This window comes from Sapajus apella, unplaced genomic scaffold (assembly GCF_009761245.1).
Source record: "Sapajus apella isolate SASKATOON/1434 unplaced genomic scaffold, GSC_monkey_1.0 scaffold78, whole genome shotgun sequence".
Classification (NCBI taxonomy): Eukaryota; Metazoa; Chordata; class Mammalia; order Primates; family Cebidae; genus Sapajus; species Sapajus apella.
This window is the reverse complement of record NW_022437018.1, coordinates 470,686-490,368: the sequence shown is the minus strand read 5'-3', so window position 1 is coordinate 490,368 and position 19,683 is coordinate 470,686. Positions and strand designations below refer to the sequence as shown.

The window sequence follows — 19,683 nt, the reverse complement described above, 5'->3', positions numbered from 1 at the left end:
TGTGCGGTGTGGGAGCTGGAGGGAGGTCACTGCAGTTAGGGGTGGCCTTTAGAGCCACCCTTGGCAATGCTAGAGCCTTCCAATTCTACTACCGGACTGCTCCGCACACTTGGAAGTCCCTGGCTTCTCTGGATCGACCCTCGGGACGCGCTGAAAAGCGCGTTGAATGAATGAAGCCACAACAGCACACGTGGCTTCGAAACGCCCGTGGGTAGTGTTCAGAAGGACCAGGAGTGCGCTCGCCCCGTCCGTGTCGCGGTCGTCAGTTCCCTGACGCTCAGCGCGCCCGCCCCGCCGCTGGGGGGTCCCGTCTGACTGCCTCTGGGCATGCTCAGTAGCGGCGGCGGCGGCGGCGGCGGCGGTGGCTGTGCTGGCGGCGCTGACGCTCGCGCGGCAGCCGAGAGGACTGGAGGACGGCGGGAGGGGGAGGGGGCGGGGGCGCAGGAGGTGGGGCCGCAGTTGCCGTCAGGGCCCCAGGGAGCGCGGGGCGCCGCTGCCGCTGCTCTTCGGCTCGGTTCTGTCTACTGGGCAGCGCCGGGCCGGCAGCTGAGGGGCGGAGGAGCAGGAGCCGGGAGCCGCGCTCCGCCGAGAGTTGGGCAGAGGAGCACCAGCGCCCCGCTCGGCATCATGGGCCCACTCCCCGGGCCTCAGCGGGCACCAGCCGCGGGAACCCCCGGGCCTCCTCGCGCCCGAGCCTGAGCGACCCCCGGGTTCTCCGGTGCCCCCTCCCTCGCCCTATTTTTTTTTTTAATTTTTTTCGGCTCTCGCTGCCGCTACCGCCTCGGGTCTCCGTTATGGCAACAGAGCCACCATCCCCCATCCGGCTCGAGGCTCCGGGTCCCCCAGAAATGCGGACCCCACGGGCAATCGAGGCCACCCCTGACGGCGCCCCGCAGCCGGCTGGCGGCAGACTCCGCTTCCTCAACGGCTGCGTGCCCCTCTCGCATCAGGTGGCTGGGCACATGTACGGGAAGGACAAAGTGGGTAAGTGGGGGTGGCACGGGGCTCGCCGCTCCTCTTCCGCCTCCGCGAGCCCCCTGCCAGCTGAGGCAGTCTGGCGCTCCCGGGACGGCCTGGACGCCCCCCGGGTGTGCAAACCAAATCCCCGGCCTCTTCCACTGTCCCCCAAAGCCTTGCCACCCGTGCAGAAGGGGCTTGGAAAGTGGGACAATTCCTAGGGTGTGGGTCGTCAGCCTTGCAGCACGGGTGGCAGGGAGAGGCGTGCCTGGTCTCACCCACCCCCCAGGGAGGTTGGGTGTTGATTGGAGACGGTGTTGTTTGTGAAAAATAAGGAACTTCATTTTTACTGGACGGGGAAGTAAATTCTCCCCTGAGCACAAGGTCTGTTTATTATAGGCGAGTAGGTATTGCAAAAGAAAAGGAATGAAATGTAGTTGATGCTAATCTAGCACTTCTCTGCTGGGTGCAGCTGCATAGCTAGAGGGGAAGAAAAACACTGGGCTTTTTGCGGGGGGAGGTGACAAGGGGAGAAAGCCTGTCGTGACTTATCCGTGATTTCTCCGTGCCCCTTGAGGAGGTTTTTCTGGTGTCTTCCTGATTTCTCTGGGAGGCGTGGTTCCAGTAGTGCAGAAATTCGGATTCCTGGTAGGAAATACACACAGATATTGTACTAGAATAATGCACAAAATGTGCAGCTATTCTTGTTAATTTTATAAGGCTATGTCATGACCACTGTAATACATTTTCTGACTTCACAAGTTTAAAGCCTATGTCAGTTTAGGAACTGTAATTTATCTGTCTTACTCGTAGTGGTTCCCTGGGCCATGATTACTTGGATAATCTGACGGATGAGTGTGTGAGTATTGTGTATCTTTGACCCGGAAGAGCCACTAGAGACAATTTAGTTTATACTGCTAAAATGATTCGAGTTTAGGCTGCTAATCCTGACATTTTTAGACGAGGTGACTAAGGCCAACCCTGGTTAACAATGACGTGCCTAAAGTCATGTTATAATGTGTTAAGAATTGTGAAACCAAGAGTTTTTCCTTGGAGTACTGTTTTTTTCACCATATATTGTGTTTGCTGAAACAACTCAAGGCTTTCTGAAAATGGATAAATATTAATTTGAATATATGCTATTTCTCAAAGCGATATTTCCCACTACTTTTGTTTTTACCTACTTTGTTGAAAGTGAGGAGTTAATGACAATATTGTCTTTTAGATTGTGTGCCTTTCTCTCCACTAAATTGTGAATTCCCAGAGGTTAAAGAGGAAATCTGTGTATTCTCATAGCCTGGTGCACGGACTGGGACTCGTTAACACTCAGGAAATGTTGAAAAGCGAAAACTGACAGTTCTTTTAGTACACCGAGGTAAAGAAACAACATCCTCAAGGTGCTCAGCATAGACATTTCCTCTGTGTGTCAGTGTCTTGTAATGAGAGTTTTAGAGTGCTCATGGGGTTTCTGTTAATAGAGGAATGCCCATTGATTTATATTAACAAATTGTGATGGTAATATTCCTAATAATCTAGATGCCTGAAAAAGTAAATGTTTCCCTAAAGGTCCCTAGAGATTGCCTTATATGCAAAGGAGAATAGATTTTTAAAATCCCAACATAAAAACAATCTAAATGATAACTGTCACTTAAGAGTGTAACCACTGCTTATCTCAGTATGTAACAGTGATCCCATTCAGAGAATTATTGCAAATAGTGTCTAAAAAGTTAATTTGTCACCCAAATTGCCTAATTAAAGTAATAGTTTAGATCCTAGAGGTAGTAGTCCTTAATTTTATTATTGCATTCAATGTAAGATAAACTTTTTTTTTTCAGTTTCATAAGGTTCTTTTGACTAGGGACTGTCTTTGTGTCACCATAGTACAATGGCTTGAACATAACTGTGCTAGCAACCTAATAAATATTTGTTGAATTTAATTCTCAGACAGTTGTACAATCCTGCATGTATTAAGTAAAAGGATAACTGAATGATAATCATCTTCCATATTTGTAAAATGGATAACAAGATGGTCACTAATTCAAAGTTCAACAGTTTATTATGTTTCTCCACTGTCGTAAGTCATGTACAGTTTAAAGTACATAATTTAGATCATGCTTTGGTCTGTCAATTGAAATAATTCTCAGGATAAGCTTTGTTAAGGACATTATGTTGGTATTTGTTTTGTTTTGTTTTTAAATTTGTGTTACTGTCATTAAGTAACCAGAAATACTCAATTTAAGATTATTTTACCTGTTTCCAAAAAGTACTTGTTAGCTTTGTTAGTTTAAAAATTAAACTCATGGAACTTTCTGAGCACAAAGGTGCATGAGCAGAAAAAGAAATCTAGTTATATATACTAGGTAATAAGCATATATTAGTAGTTCAGATATCAGTTATATTTTATGTTCTTCACTGAAACCATATTTCATCAAAGTACATTTAAATCTTAGTTCTAAGAATACAAACTATTTTGTTTTTTAAATTGTAAAAATTATATAGTACCTGGATCTTTTTGGAAAAAAATTCAAACAGTTTAAGTAGTACCCTTCCCCCTACGCATTCTCCCACGGGCAATCACTGGTAACTACTTCCTGTCTATCATTTCAGGCCTTTGTTTCTGGGTACATACATAAACACATTAGCACAGTTCTGTTTTTTTATACAAATAAATCTGTCAGCAACTTTTCTCATTCTGTATTATATCATGTTTTATACCTATATTTTTGTTCTTATGATATACTTTATTTCTTTCTAAAAATTGTATTCTACAATGTGGATGTATCACAATTTATTTAACTATTCCTCTAATGGTAGATTTTTAGACTTTCACCGTTTGTTTGTGGTTATAGTAATGTATTTATTAAACATTCTTGTATATTATAGCATACCTTGCACATTCTGTACCTATTTCTGTAGGAAGTTTTCACACAAAAAAGCTATCAATTTAAATTCCCAAAACTCACCAAAGTTAGCATAAAATTTTTTTTCTGCATAAAATTCTTTTAATATGTATTATTAATTTCTTTAAAAAGTCCTTAAAGTTTTAAACAAATGGTGGAATTCTGATATTTATTTCTTGATCCTATTTAGGATGTAGATATGGGGTAGTCTATAGGGAAAATAAGGATTTAAACTGATAATTGTTGTAGGGGAGAAAGGCCTACAATTATCTTGACTTAGTAGTCTATTGTGTGTGTGTGTGTGTGTGAGATGGAGTCTCACACTGTCACCCGGGCAAGATTGCAGTGGCGCAGTCTCAGCTCACTGCAGCTTTCTCCTCCTGGGTTCAAGTGATTCTCCAGCCTCAGCATCCCGAGTAGCTGGGATTATAGGCTCCCGCCACACCCAGCTTATTTTTTGTATTTTTAGAGACAGGGTTTCACCATGTTGGCCAGGCTGGTTTCAGACTCATGACCGCATGATTTGCCTGCTTCCACCTCCCAAAGTGTTGGGGTTACAGGTGTGAGCCACTGCGCCCGGCCAGTAGTCTATTTTTATTAGATATCCTCTGAACCTAATTGACCTAAAATAATTTCAAGTCTACAGAAAAGTTACAAGAACAATCGAAATTAACATTTTGCCAAATTTGTTTTATTATCTCTCAATGCAAATACTTTTTTCTTAACTATTTGCAAGTAGGTTGTATATATCATGCCACTGTACATGTTAATAATTCAGTGTGTCTTCCTTTTTTTCTTTTTTTTTTTAAGACAGAGTCTTGTTTTGTCGCCAGGTGCCAGGCTGCAGTGCAGTGGTGCGATCTCGGCTCACTGCAACCTCTGCCCCCTGGGTTCAAGCAATTCTCCTGCCTCAGCCTCCCAAGTAGCTGGGCCTGCAAGGTGCACGTCACCACATTCAGCTAATTTTTGTATTTTTTTAATAGAGACAGGGTTTCACCATGTTGACCAGGATGGTCTCGATCTCCTGACCTCGTGATCCACCCGCCTCAGCCTCCCAAAGTGCTGGGATTACAAGCATGAGCCACTGTGCCCGGCTAGTGTGTCTTCCTTAAGAATGAAGGTATTCTCTTCTGTAGCCATAGCACATTGATCAACTATGGGAAATTTAACAGGGATATAATACTTTAATCTATAGTTATATTCTCACTTTGTCAACTGTTACAATACTATAATGTCTTTTATCACATTTGTTTTTCTCAGTATAGGATCCAGTCCAAAATCATTTATTGCAATTAGTTGTTATGTCTTTTACTGTTCTTTCATTTGTATCATATCCTCAGCTTTTCCCTGTCTTTTATGACATTGTCATTTTGAAGAGTCCAGGCCAGTTATTTTATGAAATGTTCTTTAATTTGGGTTTCTGATAGTTCCTTATGATGGGATTCAGGTGATACATTTCCAGCTGGAACATTATGTAAGTGGAGGCCAACAATATCTGCCCTTTAGTAGTCGATTGATTCTGGTTGTCTGATTCAAGTGTGGTCTGGCTTCTTCAGTATATAGTTTTTTGTTTGTTTGTTTGTTTGTTTGTTGAGACAGGCTCCTGCTGTCACCCAGGCTGGAGTGCAGTGGCATGATATAGTTCATTCACTTCAGCCTCAAAATTCAGGGCTCAAGCAATCCTCCTGCTTCAGCCTCCCAAGTTGCCTGGAGTATAGGTGCACACCACTAGGCCAGGCTAATTTTTTTTTTTTTTTTGAAGTGGAGTGTTGCTCTGTTGCCCAGGCTGGAGTACAGTGGCACAGTCTTGTCACTGCAACTTTCCTCTGCCAGGTTCAAGTGATTCTCCTGCTTCAGCCTCCTAAATAGCTGGGATTACAGGAGTGTGCCACCACTCCTGGCTAATTTTTGTATTTTTGGTAGTGATGGGGTTTTGCCATGTTGGCCAGCCTGGTCTTGAGCTCCTGGCCTCAGGTGATCCACCTGCCTCTGCCTCCCAAAGTGCTGGGATTACAGGCTTGAGCCCCCACTGGGCCCGGCTAATTTTTAGATTTTTTGTAGAGATGGGGTCTGGCTTTGTTGCCCAGGCTGGTCTTCAACTACTGGCTTCAAGTGATTCTTCTGCTTCAGCCTCCCAAAGTGCTGGAATTACAGGCATGAGCCACCATGCCTGTCTTCAGTATGTAGTTAGTATTTTCTGTTCTACAATTAATAAGCTATATTTGAGGAGACACTTTACAGTCATGCAGCTATCTGAATTCTCAACTTCATCCCTAGATTTGGCATCTGTTGGTTATTGCCTGAGCTGTCTTTATTCTGGTAGTTACAAAATTGTGATTTTTTTTTTTTTCCAATGCCTTCACTCCCTCTGCTTTAACAGCTAGCATTCCAGGAAATAGCTCTCCCTTTACTCCTAAGTATTTATGTCCTTATTCATAATCAGTTTGCATCATGGATTCCTATTTGATAACATGTATCGTAACCCATTGTGGAACTTATTTACTGGGCTTTAATCACATCTCAATATTTTTTAAAAAGGAACTTAATTATTTTGTTGCTCAAGTTGTCCCAAATTTGACCATTGAGAGCACTTCCTTTCTGTCACAACAGGTTTTTTTAGAATTATCTCATAACTTTCCTTCTCCAGTCCTAGAATCAACCATTTTTTCTCTGAGGAGCCCTGGTTTCTTTTTAGTGTAAAATGGTGTTTAGAAACCAAAATCTGGGCTATTAGGTATTGTCATAGCTGTTGGGAGTATCATTTGCTCCAGGCCTTTTCAATGAACGTGATTTTTAAATTATGTATAAATATTTTAGAAATTATAATTTCATATTCAAATTTCATTTAAATCCCAGAGCTCTTCCTTTTCCTTGATTCTAAATTTGTATTTCCCTTTTTCTATAGTGAGAATCCTGGCTCCCAGTGATATTAATATGTTTATTCTTTTGCTCAGTCCTATAATTTTCAGAATTTCTATACCCACACTACTTCAGGAAACAAACCTAGAATAAAGAATTTAGGATGAGAATTTCTTATACTGAGGGTATGTTGTTGAAAACTGTGTTCAAAAGTTACTTGGGGCTGGGGACGGTGGCTCATCATGCCTGTAATCCCAGCACTTTGGGAGGTCAAGGCAGGAGGATCATTTGAGGCCAGGAGATCGAGACCAGCCTGGCTAACATGGTGAAATCCTGCCTCTACAAAAAATGCAAAAATTAGGTGGATGTGTTGGTGGCGCGTGTAGTCCCAGCTACTCAGGAGGCTGAGGCAGGAGAATCACTTGAACCTGGGAGTGGAGGTTGCAGTGAACTGAGATTGTGCCACACACAGCACTACAGCCTGGGCTACAGAATGAGACTTTTTAAAATTTTTTTGGTTGTTATTTCTTTTTCTCCTTTTTTGCAGCAGTCGTATTCATTTGAAATATGGTTGGGATCATTTGTTTCTGTTTAAATTCATATCTCTGACTTCTCAAATTTTGTTTACTTAATTATATGTTTGAAAGCTTATAACATTAACACGCTTCCAAAAAACAAAACTTTACAGAAAAGTATAATCAGAAGTGTCACTCCCTTATCTCTTCACCCATCCGTTCCTCAGCATCTCTTGCAGGTAATCAATTTCATTGTTTTCTGATTTATCCTTTTTGAGTTTCTTTTTGCAGAATTAAATAGATCTATATAAGTTTTATTTCCCTTTCTTTATGATACATGAGATAGTATGCTGTATATACTATTTTGCACATTGCTTGTAAGACTTAAGACTGTATCCTAGAAATCCATACGTATCAGTTCATAGAGTTCCTTCTCTTTTTTTTTTGTAATAGCTCAGCTGTGCTTATTCAGTCAATTTCCTGGATTTGCTTTTGGCCTTTTATTTTTGTTGGCTTGTTTATCCTACTTCATGATCTTGATTTGAGTTATTTTATAATAAGTCTTGATGTATCCCATTTACTATTTCAAGATTGTCTTGGCTTTTTCTGGTCCCTTGCATTTACATACAGATTTTAAATCAACTTGTTACTTTCCACCAGAAGCCTGATGAGATTTTATTTGGCATTGCCTTCAATCTGTAGATTGCTTTGGTGAGAATTGATTTCTTCACAATATTGAGTCTTCCAATACTTGAACGTGGTATATCTCTCTATTTAGTCCTTTAATTTCTCTCAGTGAGTCAGTTTTTAGTGTACAGGTCTTACATAATGTTTACTAGGCTTTTCCTTAAGTATTTGATTTTACTATAAATTGTACTGCCTTAAGGTTTTTTTTGAAAAAAATTTAAATGTGTTAAAAAGATGCCAGAATAGTACAGTGAACTAATGTATGCCATTCATCTGGATTTATCAGTTGTTAATATTAATTTTGCTCCATAGGCTTTATTACTTTATGATGATTGTGCAGAAACATTTCAGATTAAATTTTAGACATCACAACCCCTTTCCTCTAAATAATTGTGTATATTGCATAAAAATAAGACAATTTTCTGACCTAACCATAGTAAAATTACAAAATTCAGACTATTTAACATTTGTCTTTTGTCATTATTCTAGTAATACCATTTACAGCACTTTCCCTCATCCAGGATCACACATTGCATTTCATTTTCATGATTCTTTAGTTATTGGGAGCTCCTGTTATTGGGAGCACTTCTTTCTGTATCTTTCATAACCATGAAATTTTTTGAAGAGTATAGGTGTATGACATTTTAGAGTGTTCTTTAAATTAGGTTTGTCTGATTGTTCTGTTATGATTATATTCAGATTATGCATTTTTGGTGAAACTATTATATGACTATGTCATGTCCTCAAAGCATTCATATCATAAGACATAGGATGTCAGGTGCATTATTGGTGAGGTAACCTTGATCACCTGGTTAAGTGATTTCTGCCAGGTTTTGCCACAGGAACATTATCATTTTTGCTGTTAAATAATTTGAGAGGACTATTTTTGAGACTGTTACATATCCTGTTCCTCATGAAATTTTACCTTGGCTGATAATATGTGACAGGCTCATATAGCACTATGATAATTGCAAAATAGTAATCTAACTATCATTCCTGTTACATTTGTTTTTGTTTTTGTTTATTTTGAGAAGGGGTCTTGCTCTGTTACCCAGGCCAGAGTGCAGTGGTGCTCTCATAGCTCACTGCAACCTCCACCTCCTAGCCTCAAGCGATCCTCCCACCTAAGCCTCCTGAGTAGCCGGGACTATAGGCATGCACCACCATGACTGGCTATTTTTTTTTTTTTTTTTTTTTTGGTAGAGACAGGGTTTTACCATGTTGGCCAGGCTGGTCTTGAACTCCTGAGCTCATGCGATCCACCCTCCTCAGCCTCTCAAAGTGCTGGCATTATAGGCATGAGCCATTCTGCCAGCCTTCATTCCTATTATGTTTGTTAGTTGGCATTCTACATGAAGGACTAGATTTCTCTCCTCATTCATTCATTCATTGTTAAGGTGGATTTTTTTCATGCTTTAATGGATAGATATTATTCATTATTATTGCTGCTGCTTTTGATGTTAAGGTTGTCTCAGATTTGAGCAGTGGGAACTTCAAGCTGGCTCCTGTGTCTTTTTGATATTTCCTGTTATTTTCTTTTAAAGCATTTTTTAACTTTCTGTCATAAAAAGATGTACCACATTTCTTTTGTGTTTTCCCCGTCTTGGCCCTGAAATGAGCCATTTTTCTTCAAGAAACCCTTGTTCCTTTAACAGCAGGATGAATGGTATTTAGAAACTATGGTCTGGCCGCTAGGTGTGTTCATGGTTCCTTGGGTGTGACTGCTGTTTGTCCTTTCACAGACTGGACTAAGAAATGCATAATTTCATATTCTTAAACATTTGAGTTAATCCTCATACCTATAATTTAAATTTAACACCACAAGGTTCTTTTTTGCCTTCCCCCATTCTGTATTTACATCTCCCTTTTTCCTCAGTGAGAACTGTCTCCTCAAAACATCAGTATATTTATTCATTTTGAAATATTTAAACCAACTTATATTCCTGGAATGATCTAAAAGAATCACTTTTTTATTTCATTGATTTTTCATCATTGTCCATTTCTCATTTCTTTGATTTTTGATTCCTATCTTTCTATTTATTTGGAATTAATATGTTCTTTTTCTGACATCTTAAATTGGATACCTCCTTTTTGTTCTAATGCAAGCATTTAAAACTGCCCATTTCCGTTTAAGTTCTAAGTGATACTTGAGCTGTGTTCCACAAATTTTGATAACATTGTTTTTATTATAATTTAATTGAAAATACTTTCTAATTTCCCTTGTGAACTTTGATCCATGGATAATTAGAAGGGTATTGTTTACTTTCCAACTATTTGGTATTTTCCCAACTATCTTATCATTTCCATTGTGATTAGAAAATACTCCCTTTATCGATATTCTCTATGATTCCAACCTTGTTAGTTTTTAGTCTTGTTTTATGAGCCAGCACACAGTCAATCTTGGTAAATGCTCCCTTTATATATTAAAAGAATATAGATTCTGTTGGCTATACCATTCATTTTACAGGTGTCAATTTGGTCAACTTGTTTGTTGCTGTTCAAATTTTATATATCATTACTAGTATTCTATTTGTTTTATCAATTATTGAGAGAGTAATTATAGGTTTGTCCTTTGTGGATTTGTCTGTCCTTTCAGTTCTGTCAGTTTTTGCTTCATGTAATTTGAAGCACCAAATAATTTGGTACACACACATTTAAGGTTTTTGTATCATCTTAATGAACTGACCTTTTTATTGTTACGAAATGTCTCTCTTTATATATAATGGTCTGTTTCTTGTAGTCTGCTGTCTCTAATACTCTATAGTCTGATATATAATAATACTGTATCAAATGTTCTTATGAGCAATAATTGCATGATACATCTTTTCCATTCTTTCACTTTTAACTCATTTGTTAAAAAGTGTCTAGGGGTTTGATTTTTTTTCTGTCTGTTTGGGATTCTCTGAACATCTTGGCTGTATGTTTTTATGTTTCTTAATACTTTTAGAACATATCAGCCATTGCCTTGTCAAATATTTTCTCAGTCCCTTTCTCACATTTTAAAAATGTTTTTTATCCTATTTATTTATTTATCGAGATGGAGTCTTGCTCTGTTGCCCAGGCTGGAGTACAGTGGTGTGATCTTGGCTCACTGCAACCTCCGCCTCCCAAGTTCAAGTAATTCTCCTGCCTCAGCCTCCTGAGTTGCTGGGACTACAGGTGTTTGCCACCACACCATTTTTAGTAGAGATAGGGTTTCACCAGGTTGGCCAGGCTGGTTTTGAACTTCTGACCTCAGGCAGTCAATCCGCCTTGGCCTCTGGAAGTGCTGGGATTACAGCCACTGGGCCTGGCTGTTCTTTATCTTTTTAAATACCCTCTTTACATAATTAAGATTAAACAGAATCTATGTTTCTCTTAGTATGTATATACTTTCTTTCTTTTATCACAGGTTTTCTTCTCTAATAATAAGAGCAATAGATGTTTGTTTTGTTCTGTTTGTTTTTAGAGGCAGGGTCTCTTACACTCAGACTGGAGTGCAGTGGTGCGATCACAGCCTATTGCCGCCTCAACCTCCTGGGCTCAAGTGATCCTCCCATATCAACCTCTCAAGTAGCTGAGACCACAGGCATGTGCCAACTTGCCTGGCTAATTTTTATTTTTATTTTTTTGTAGAGATGGGATCTCACTATTTTGCCCAGGCTGGTCTTGAACTCCTGGGTTCCAGTTTTCCTCCTGTCTCAGCCTTTCAAAGTGTTAGGATTATAGGTGTGAGCTACCATACCTAGGTAATATATGTTTATCATAGAAATTTTTAGGAGAAATTTACAAAAAAAAAAAAAAAGGAAATATAAATCACCTAGATGGTGATATCATCAAGGTGGCAGAATACAGGATCCCCTACCATCACTGCTTTTGTAAAAATACAATTAGAAATCATTCAAAGACAAGAGCACCAGTCTGAATACATGAGAACTTGGGGGAAAATCAGAGAAATCTCCTGTGTCCACAGACCTGAGAGGGTATTTGACTGATGAGGGAAATCATAATTTCAGACTGTGCCATCCCCTCCCCCAAGCTGGCATAACACCACTCACAGAAAATCTCCCTAGATCCATGGTTTCTGAGGTGAGAGGAGAGAACTGCAGGTGGATGTTCGATCTTCTCACTGGTCTGGGAATCTTTATGGAAAGCTCATTCCAGTTCCATCTCACAGAAACCACTGGAAATGCCAGAAGGGCTGAACCAACTGGGGTGTATTGGAGCAAAAGTGAGTCGGTGATTGCAGTGACAGGTGTGTGTTTCTTTGTGGCTACTCAGTGTTCCAATCAACTGGGAAACCATGCTGAAGAGACTGGCTGATGCCATAGAGCTGCAGAGGCATAGTCTATGGGAAAGCCTGAATCCCAGGTTTTCCACAAAGGCCAGGTGCTTGCGTGGAACCTTCCCTGGATGGAAACAACTAAGAGCCATGATTAAGTTGCACTGCCCACCTAAGTTTTCCCAGGTTTGAGAAACAGTGGTAGGGCAGCAGTGTAGTTCTGGGGCAGTGTTTAAGCTTTGGTGCTCACTGTAAATCTTTCCTAGAGTGTGAAACAATGGCAGGACAGCACTTTCATCCTATAACCGCATTTATGCTACAGTGTTCACTATAAGTCTTCCTCAGACCAGAAAACAATGAGAGTGCAATGAATTATTTTAGTGCAGTGTTTTAGTTCCAGTACTTACTATAAGTCATCCACTGAACAGGAGGAAACAACAGGCCATTTTTAAGTTCTGATACTAAAAAATAAAGGTCTAATACCAATAAAGAACATCTGCAAAAACTACAAGAGATAACTGTTTCTTCAAATGTGCAGGCATCAACATAAAGATGCAAGGATTGTGAAAATCCAACAAAATATGATACTACTAAAAGAAACCAACTGAACACCAGTAATGAACTAGAAGAACTAAAGATCTACAAGATGCTTGAAAGAGAATTTAGAATAATTTTTTTGAAGAAGTTTAGGGAATCACAAGAAAATATGGATAGAAATCTAAATGAAATTTGGAAAACAGCCCAGGAACAAAAAGAGAAGTTTGACAAAATTATTTCTAAAAATAGAAATTATTTTTTACAAAATACAGATCCTATAAATGAAGAGTACCATAACTGAATGGAAAAACTCATTAGAAAGTTTCAACAGCGAACTTGATCAAATGAGGAAAGAATTAATGAGTTTGAGGGTAGGAGCTATGAAGTTACCTAAACAGAAGAGCAAAAAGAAAAGAATAAAGAATGAAGAGGACCTACAAGAATTATGAGACACCAATAAGGGAAGCAACCTCTGGTAATTGGAATTTTTAAAGGAGATGAGAGTGAAAAAGGCCTAGAAGGCAAATTTAAGGAAATGATGGCTGAAAATTTCCAAAATCTGAAGAAAGGCGACAACATCCAGGTAAAGAAAGCTCCAAGGTTACCAGTCAAATTCAACCTAGAGAGGGAATTCCCCAAGGTACATTATAATCAAATTAGCAAAAATCAAAGACAAGAAATACTCAAACCATCAAGAGAAAAGAATGTCTCAGTCAATGGAGCCCAATATAGCTTTCATTGGATTCCTCAGTAGAAACCCTGCAGGTCAGGAGAGACTGGAATGCTATATTTGAAGGAAGGAAGGGAGGGAGGGAGGAAAATTGTCATCCAAGAATATTGTACCCAGTAAAGCTATTTTTCTTTTTCTTTCTTCCTTTTTTTTGGAGATGGAGTCTTGCTCTGTCACCCAGGCTGAAATGCAGTGGTGTTATCTTGGCTTACGGCAGCCTCCACCTTTTGGTTCAAGCAATTCTCCTGCCTCAGACTCCTGAGTAGCTGGGACTACAGGCACGCGCTGTCATGCCTGGCTAATTTTTTGTATTTTAGTAGAGACAGGGTTTCACTGTGTTGCCCAGGCTGCTCTCAAACTCCTGAGCTCAGGCAATCCACCCGCCTCAGCCTCCCAAAGTACTAGAATTATAGGTGTGAACCACTGCGCCTGGCCCAGTAAAACCATTTTTCAAACACAAAGGAAAGATAAAGATTTTTCCAGACAAACAAAAGTTGAGGGAATTCATCAATGCCAGACCTGTTTTATAAGAACTGTGTATTAGTCTGTTCTCATGCTGCTAATAAAGACATATCTGAGACTGGGTAATTTGTAAAGGAATGAGATTTAATTGACTCACAGTTCCACATGTCTGGGGAGGCCTCACAATCATGAGGGAAGGTGAATGAGGAGTAAAGTCATACCTTACATAGCAGCAGGCAAGACAGCTTGTGCAGATAAACTCACATTTATAAAACTATCACATCTCATGAGATTTATTCACTACCACAAGAATTATATGGGGGAAACCACCCTCATAATTCAGTTATCTCCACCTGGTATTGCCCTTGTAATAATAAGGATTATTACAATTGATGGTAAGATTTGGATGGGGATACAGCCAAACCATATCAGACTGCTAGAGGGAGTTCTTCAATCTGAAGGAAATGGATGCTAAGATGTAACAATAAAACATCTAAAGTTAAAAAACTCATGGATAAGACTGGGTGCAGTGGCTCATGCCTGTAATTCTAGCACTTTGGTAGGCTGAGGCAGGCAGATCATCTGAGGTCAAGAGTTTGAGACCAGCCTGGCTGACATGGTGAAACGCTGTCTCTACTAGAAATACTAAAATTAGCCAGGTGTGGTGGTGGGCACCTGTAATCCCAGGTACTTGGGAGGCTGAGGCAGGAGAATTGCTTAAACCCAGAGGGTGAAGGTTGCAGGGAGCCTAGATTGTACCATTGTTCTCCAGCCTGGGCGACAACAAGAGATTCCATCTCAAAAAAAAAATCATAGATAAAAGTAAAACAACTACCTATTTGGTATTATGCTTGTTATCTGTGTGATGAAATAGTCTGTACACCAAACTTTCATGACACACAATTTTCATACAGATCATACATGTACATGGACCCATGAGCCTAAAAATAAAAAAAAGTAAAACAGTCAAATTCAGAATAATACTATAATTGTGGTAAATAAAACCACTTATATCTTAAATATGAAGACTAAAAAACAAAACCCTTAAAAACAATAACTGCAACAATTGGTTAAGAGGCAATATGAAAAGGTATAAATTGAAACATAAAAGTCAAAGTACAGGGGGTGATATGGTGTTAAAGTATAGAGTTTGTTTTTGATACCTGGCAATCCACATTGGGTTGTTATCAGTTCAAAATAACCTATTATAACTACAAGATGTTTTTTACAAGCCTTGTGATAAGCGCAAACCAAAAAACCTGTAAGAGAGACACTAAAAATAAATGGCACAGAATCATAACATACCAGTAGAAAAAATCTTTAACTACAAAGGAAGACAGTAAGAAGAATAAAGGAAGAAAAGATCTACAAAACAACCACAAAACAACTAGCAAAATGACATTAGTAAACCCTTACCTATCACACCTTGATTGTAAATGTATTAAATTCTCCAATAAAAAGACATAGAGTTGCTGAATGGATAATAAAACTAGACCCAACTATATGCTGTGTGCAGGAAACTCACTTTACCTTTAAAGACATGCACAGATTGAAAGCAAAGGATGCAAAGATATTCCATGCAAATGCCAACCAAAAAGGAACTGGAGTAGCTGTGATTGTATCAGATCAAATAAACTTTAAGTCAGCAATGCTACAGAGAACAAAGGAGGCCATCTGTTACATAATGATGGAGTCAGTAGTAGAGCAAGAGGCTATGATAGTTGTAAATGTGTAGGTAGTCAACACTGGAGCACCCAAATGTATTGAACATACTAATGGACCTAAAGGGAAAAATTGACTGTAATACAGTAACAGTAGGGGACTTCAACACCCCATTTGCAGCAAGGGACACATGATCCAGACAGAAAAATCAACAATCTTCAGAGTTAAACTGGACTGTAAGCTAAATGGACCTAACAGACATTTACAGAATATTGCATTAAACAGTTGCAGAATACACATTTTTCTAAACAGCACATGGAGCATTCTCCAGGATAAATCATGTGTTAAGTCACAAAGCAAGTCTTAACACATTTATAACAATAAAAATAATATGTGTGTACCTATGCAACAATCTTGTATGTTCTTCACATGTACCCCAAAACCTAAAATGCAATTAAAAAGAAAAAAAAAGAGAATGTCTTCTCTGGAGAAAACAACAGAAATACTGGCTGGTGGGAAGGGCAGGGTAATTTCCTACTACTGCATTTGCGTCTTAAAGATTGGTCCCAGAAAGCTGTAAGGTTTGACGACATCTGGTTTATATTGTGCATATTGGCATTAAAATAATTGAAATTCTTGTTATCGCCTGTTCCCATGGTTCCCAGCTTTGTATTTCTCAGATTAGGAATATTTTAATAAAAATCCTAGGGACTGAAAAAAATAAAAAAAAATTATAGCAAGTATCTTTTCTGACCACATGGAATAAACCTAGAAACCAATAATAGAAGGAACGTTGGAAATAGTACAAATTTATGGAAACTAAACAACATGCTCCTGAACAATGAATGGAGTCAATTAAGAAATTAAGATAAATTATAAAATTCCTTTGGACAAATGAAAATGGAAACACAGCATACCAACACATGGGAGGTAAGAAAAGCAGTTCTTTGAGGGAAGTTTATAGTAATAAACACCTACATCAAAATGTAGGAAGACTTCAAATAAACTAATGATGCACCTTGAGCTAGAAGAGCAAGAACAAACCAAAACCAAAATTAGAAGTGAAATAGGCTGAAAGTCTCTTAAGGATGGTTTGACATACCATGGCAAATTAAGAAACATGGTACATCGCATTCATAGAATAAAGGACAGAAACCGTATAATTATTTCAATAGATGCTAAAAAGATTTGATAAAATTCAACATTTCTTCCTGATAAAAACTCTCACCAAACTGTGTATAGAAGGAACACACTTAAGAACAATAAAGGCCATTTGTGAAAACTCATAGCTAATATAATACTGAATTGGGAAAAACTGAATCCCTTCCTCTGAGCTCTTAGAACAAGACAAGGATGCCCATTTTCACCACTCTATTAAACATATGAGTGGAAGTCCTAGTAAGAGCAATTTGTTAAGAGAAGGAAATAAGACAGAAAGAAGTCAAACTATCCTTGTTTGTAGACAACATGATCTTATATTTAGAAAAATCTAAAGACTCCACCAAAATACTGTTAGAGCTGATGAAAGAATTCAACAAAGCTGCAAGGTACAAGTCAACATACAAAAATCTACATTTCTATAGAGCTGCGGTGAATAACCTGAAAAAGAAATTTAAAAAGCAATCTCATTTACAGCAGTTAACAACAACAAACTCTAGGAAAAAATTTAACCAGAAAAGTGAAATATCTTTATAATGAAACCTAAGAATTGAAGAAGACACATAATATGAAAAGGTATGTTCATGGATTGGAAGAATAATGTCATTAAAATGTCCATACTACCAAAGCAGTCTACAGAGTCAATGTAATCCCTATCCAGTCACCAAAGACACTCTTCAGAGAAATAGAAAAAAGTCCTAAATTTCTGTGGAACCACAGAAAACCTCAAATACCCAAAGAAATCCTGAGTAAAAAGAATAAAGATGGAAACATCTTTATTTAACTATGTATTTAATTTTGGCTTCAAAATTTACTACATAGTTATAATATCCAAAACAGTATGGCACTAACACAGAAACAGACACATAGTTTAATGGAACATAATAGAGAACTTGGAAATAAATTCATACATTTCCAACCAACTGATTTTTGACAAAGGTGCCAAGCACATAAACTGGGGAAGGTATGGTGTCTTCAATAAATGGGGTGGGAAAACTGGATATTCATAAGCAGAAAAATGAAACTAGACCTCTATCTCTTACCATATGCTATATATATATATATATAAAATAGACATTGGCGCATATATATATATATATATATATATGCCAATGTCTGTTTGATTGGCTTGGATGTAAAACATGAAACTACTAGAAGAAAATTAAAATTATTGTCTGGGCAAAGATTTTTTGGGTAATACCTCGAAGGTACATGCAACAAAAGCAAACATATGCAAATGGGGTTACATCAAGCCAAAAAGCTTATGAACTACAAAGGAAACAATCAACAGAGTGACAGCCTACAGAATGGGAGAAAATATTTGCAAGCTATCCATGTGAGAACAGATTAATAAGCAGAATATATAAAGAACTCAACCTAACAGCAAAAATAATAATCCAATTAAAACTAGACAAAGATTCTGAGTAGACATCTCTCAAAAGTAGACATATAAGTGACCAATTGGGATATGAAAACTGCTCAACATCACTAATCATAAGAGAAATTTAAATCTAAAAAACAGTGAGATATTATCTCATGCTAGTTAAAATGGCTGTTATTAAAAAGTCAAGCTGAGTGTTGTGGCTTATGCCTGTAATCTCAGCCTTGGGAGGCTGGGGTGAGAGGATTGCTTGAGCCCAAGGGTTGGAGGATGCAGTGAACTATGATTGTGCCATTGTGCTCCAGCCTCTGTTACAAAGTGAGACCTTATCTCGAAAACAAACAAACAAAAAACCAATTTTTAAAGAGAAGTAAAAAAGTAGCAGATGCTGCCAAGGATGTGGAGAAAGGGAACAGTAACAGTTGCTAGATATGTAAATCAGTATAGCTACTTCGGGAAATGTCGGGGACTGACCTGCAGACGCTGCCCCAGCGACGGATGAACAAATTCACTCAAACAAAAATTTCCAGTGAAAGAGTATTTATAAATATCTTTAGCATATTTATAATTTTTGTTTTAACATGCTTGCTTGCTAATTAGAATGACTTGGTCATCTATGTGTCATCTCCTACTTATTATGTTTTCTCTTGATTGTGCTTCATGTTTTCCGGATATTTTGAGTATGTGTCATAATTTTTTCCTAAATTTAGGGCATTTTATTTAACGAACAGTGGGAATTGATATGTACTATTTTTTTGCTTTGTTTTGATTCCCCCATGGAGTACATGCCCTTTTCTGTGTTTAGGGTAAGGGACTGAGTTTAGTTGAGCTAGTGCTAGGCTGTGGTCTCAGATTCAGTGTATCTGTTACTGGTTCAGCCTTCCAGGGGGCCTCCTTTTTTTATCTTGACAGTTTTTGAGCTGGGGGTGGGGATTTGGTTGCAGGTTTAGATACTCTTGATTTACTGTTGCTTTATTTGAATTCTGGAATTTATTTGCTTAGAGAATACCAGAGATTACCATCTCTGTCTTCTCAAACTTGAGGGATTATGTTGCAGGGTGAGTAATATGGGAGACTTATTGGGCCAACCAATCTCTTTTTGTGTTGGGATTATTACAGTCTCTAGTCCATCCTGCTATCCCACACTGTTGTGTACAGCTTGGCTGGTTTCTGCTTGCCTAACAAAATATATTTGTCTAATGGAAGATCACCTGTATTTAGGCCAAGGTGTTTGCCCAAGGCAGGGAAGCTGTCATGGTTCTCTGCTTATTTATGAAAGTTCAAGTTTTATTTTCCTCTGAAACTCTATTCATCAAAGCTTCTTTACTCATTTTATCCCCACAGAAATTGTCATAACCATGAGAGTAAAGGCCTTTCTTGTACTTCATCCCAACCTTCAGGAACGGAAGTTATATTGGACTTCTTTAGTAACTTTTAGTTATGTTGTACTACTCTTAGAAGTCTTTTTGTTTACCATCCAGTCTTATACAGACAGATTAATATTTACCTTCCTTCTATTCTATATCTAGGTCTTTTTAAAATTAAAGAAAAAGTTTTTCTTTTTTTTTTTTTTT

The 19,683-nt window shown here is 38.5% G+C and overlaps 1 protein-coding gene across 2 annotated transcripts in view; it reads left to right on the top strand.

The window, feature by feature from the left end:
* Positions 1-430: 430 nt before the first annotated feature.
* The window catches only part of IPMK (inositol polyphosphate multikinase), a 57,864-nt gene continuing 38,611 nt past the window's right edge, over positions 431-19,683 (top strand). For both annotated transcript variants that reach the window (XM_032252521.1, XM_032252520.1), the window contains exon 1: positions 431-984. In XM_032252521.1, the coding sequence (XP_032108412.1) occupies positions 795-984 (190 nt within the window). In that variant the 5' untranslated portion in view covers positions 431-794. The remainder of the gene's footprint in view (positions 985-19,683) is intronic.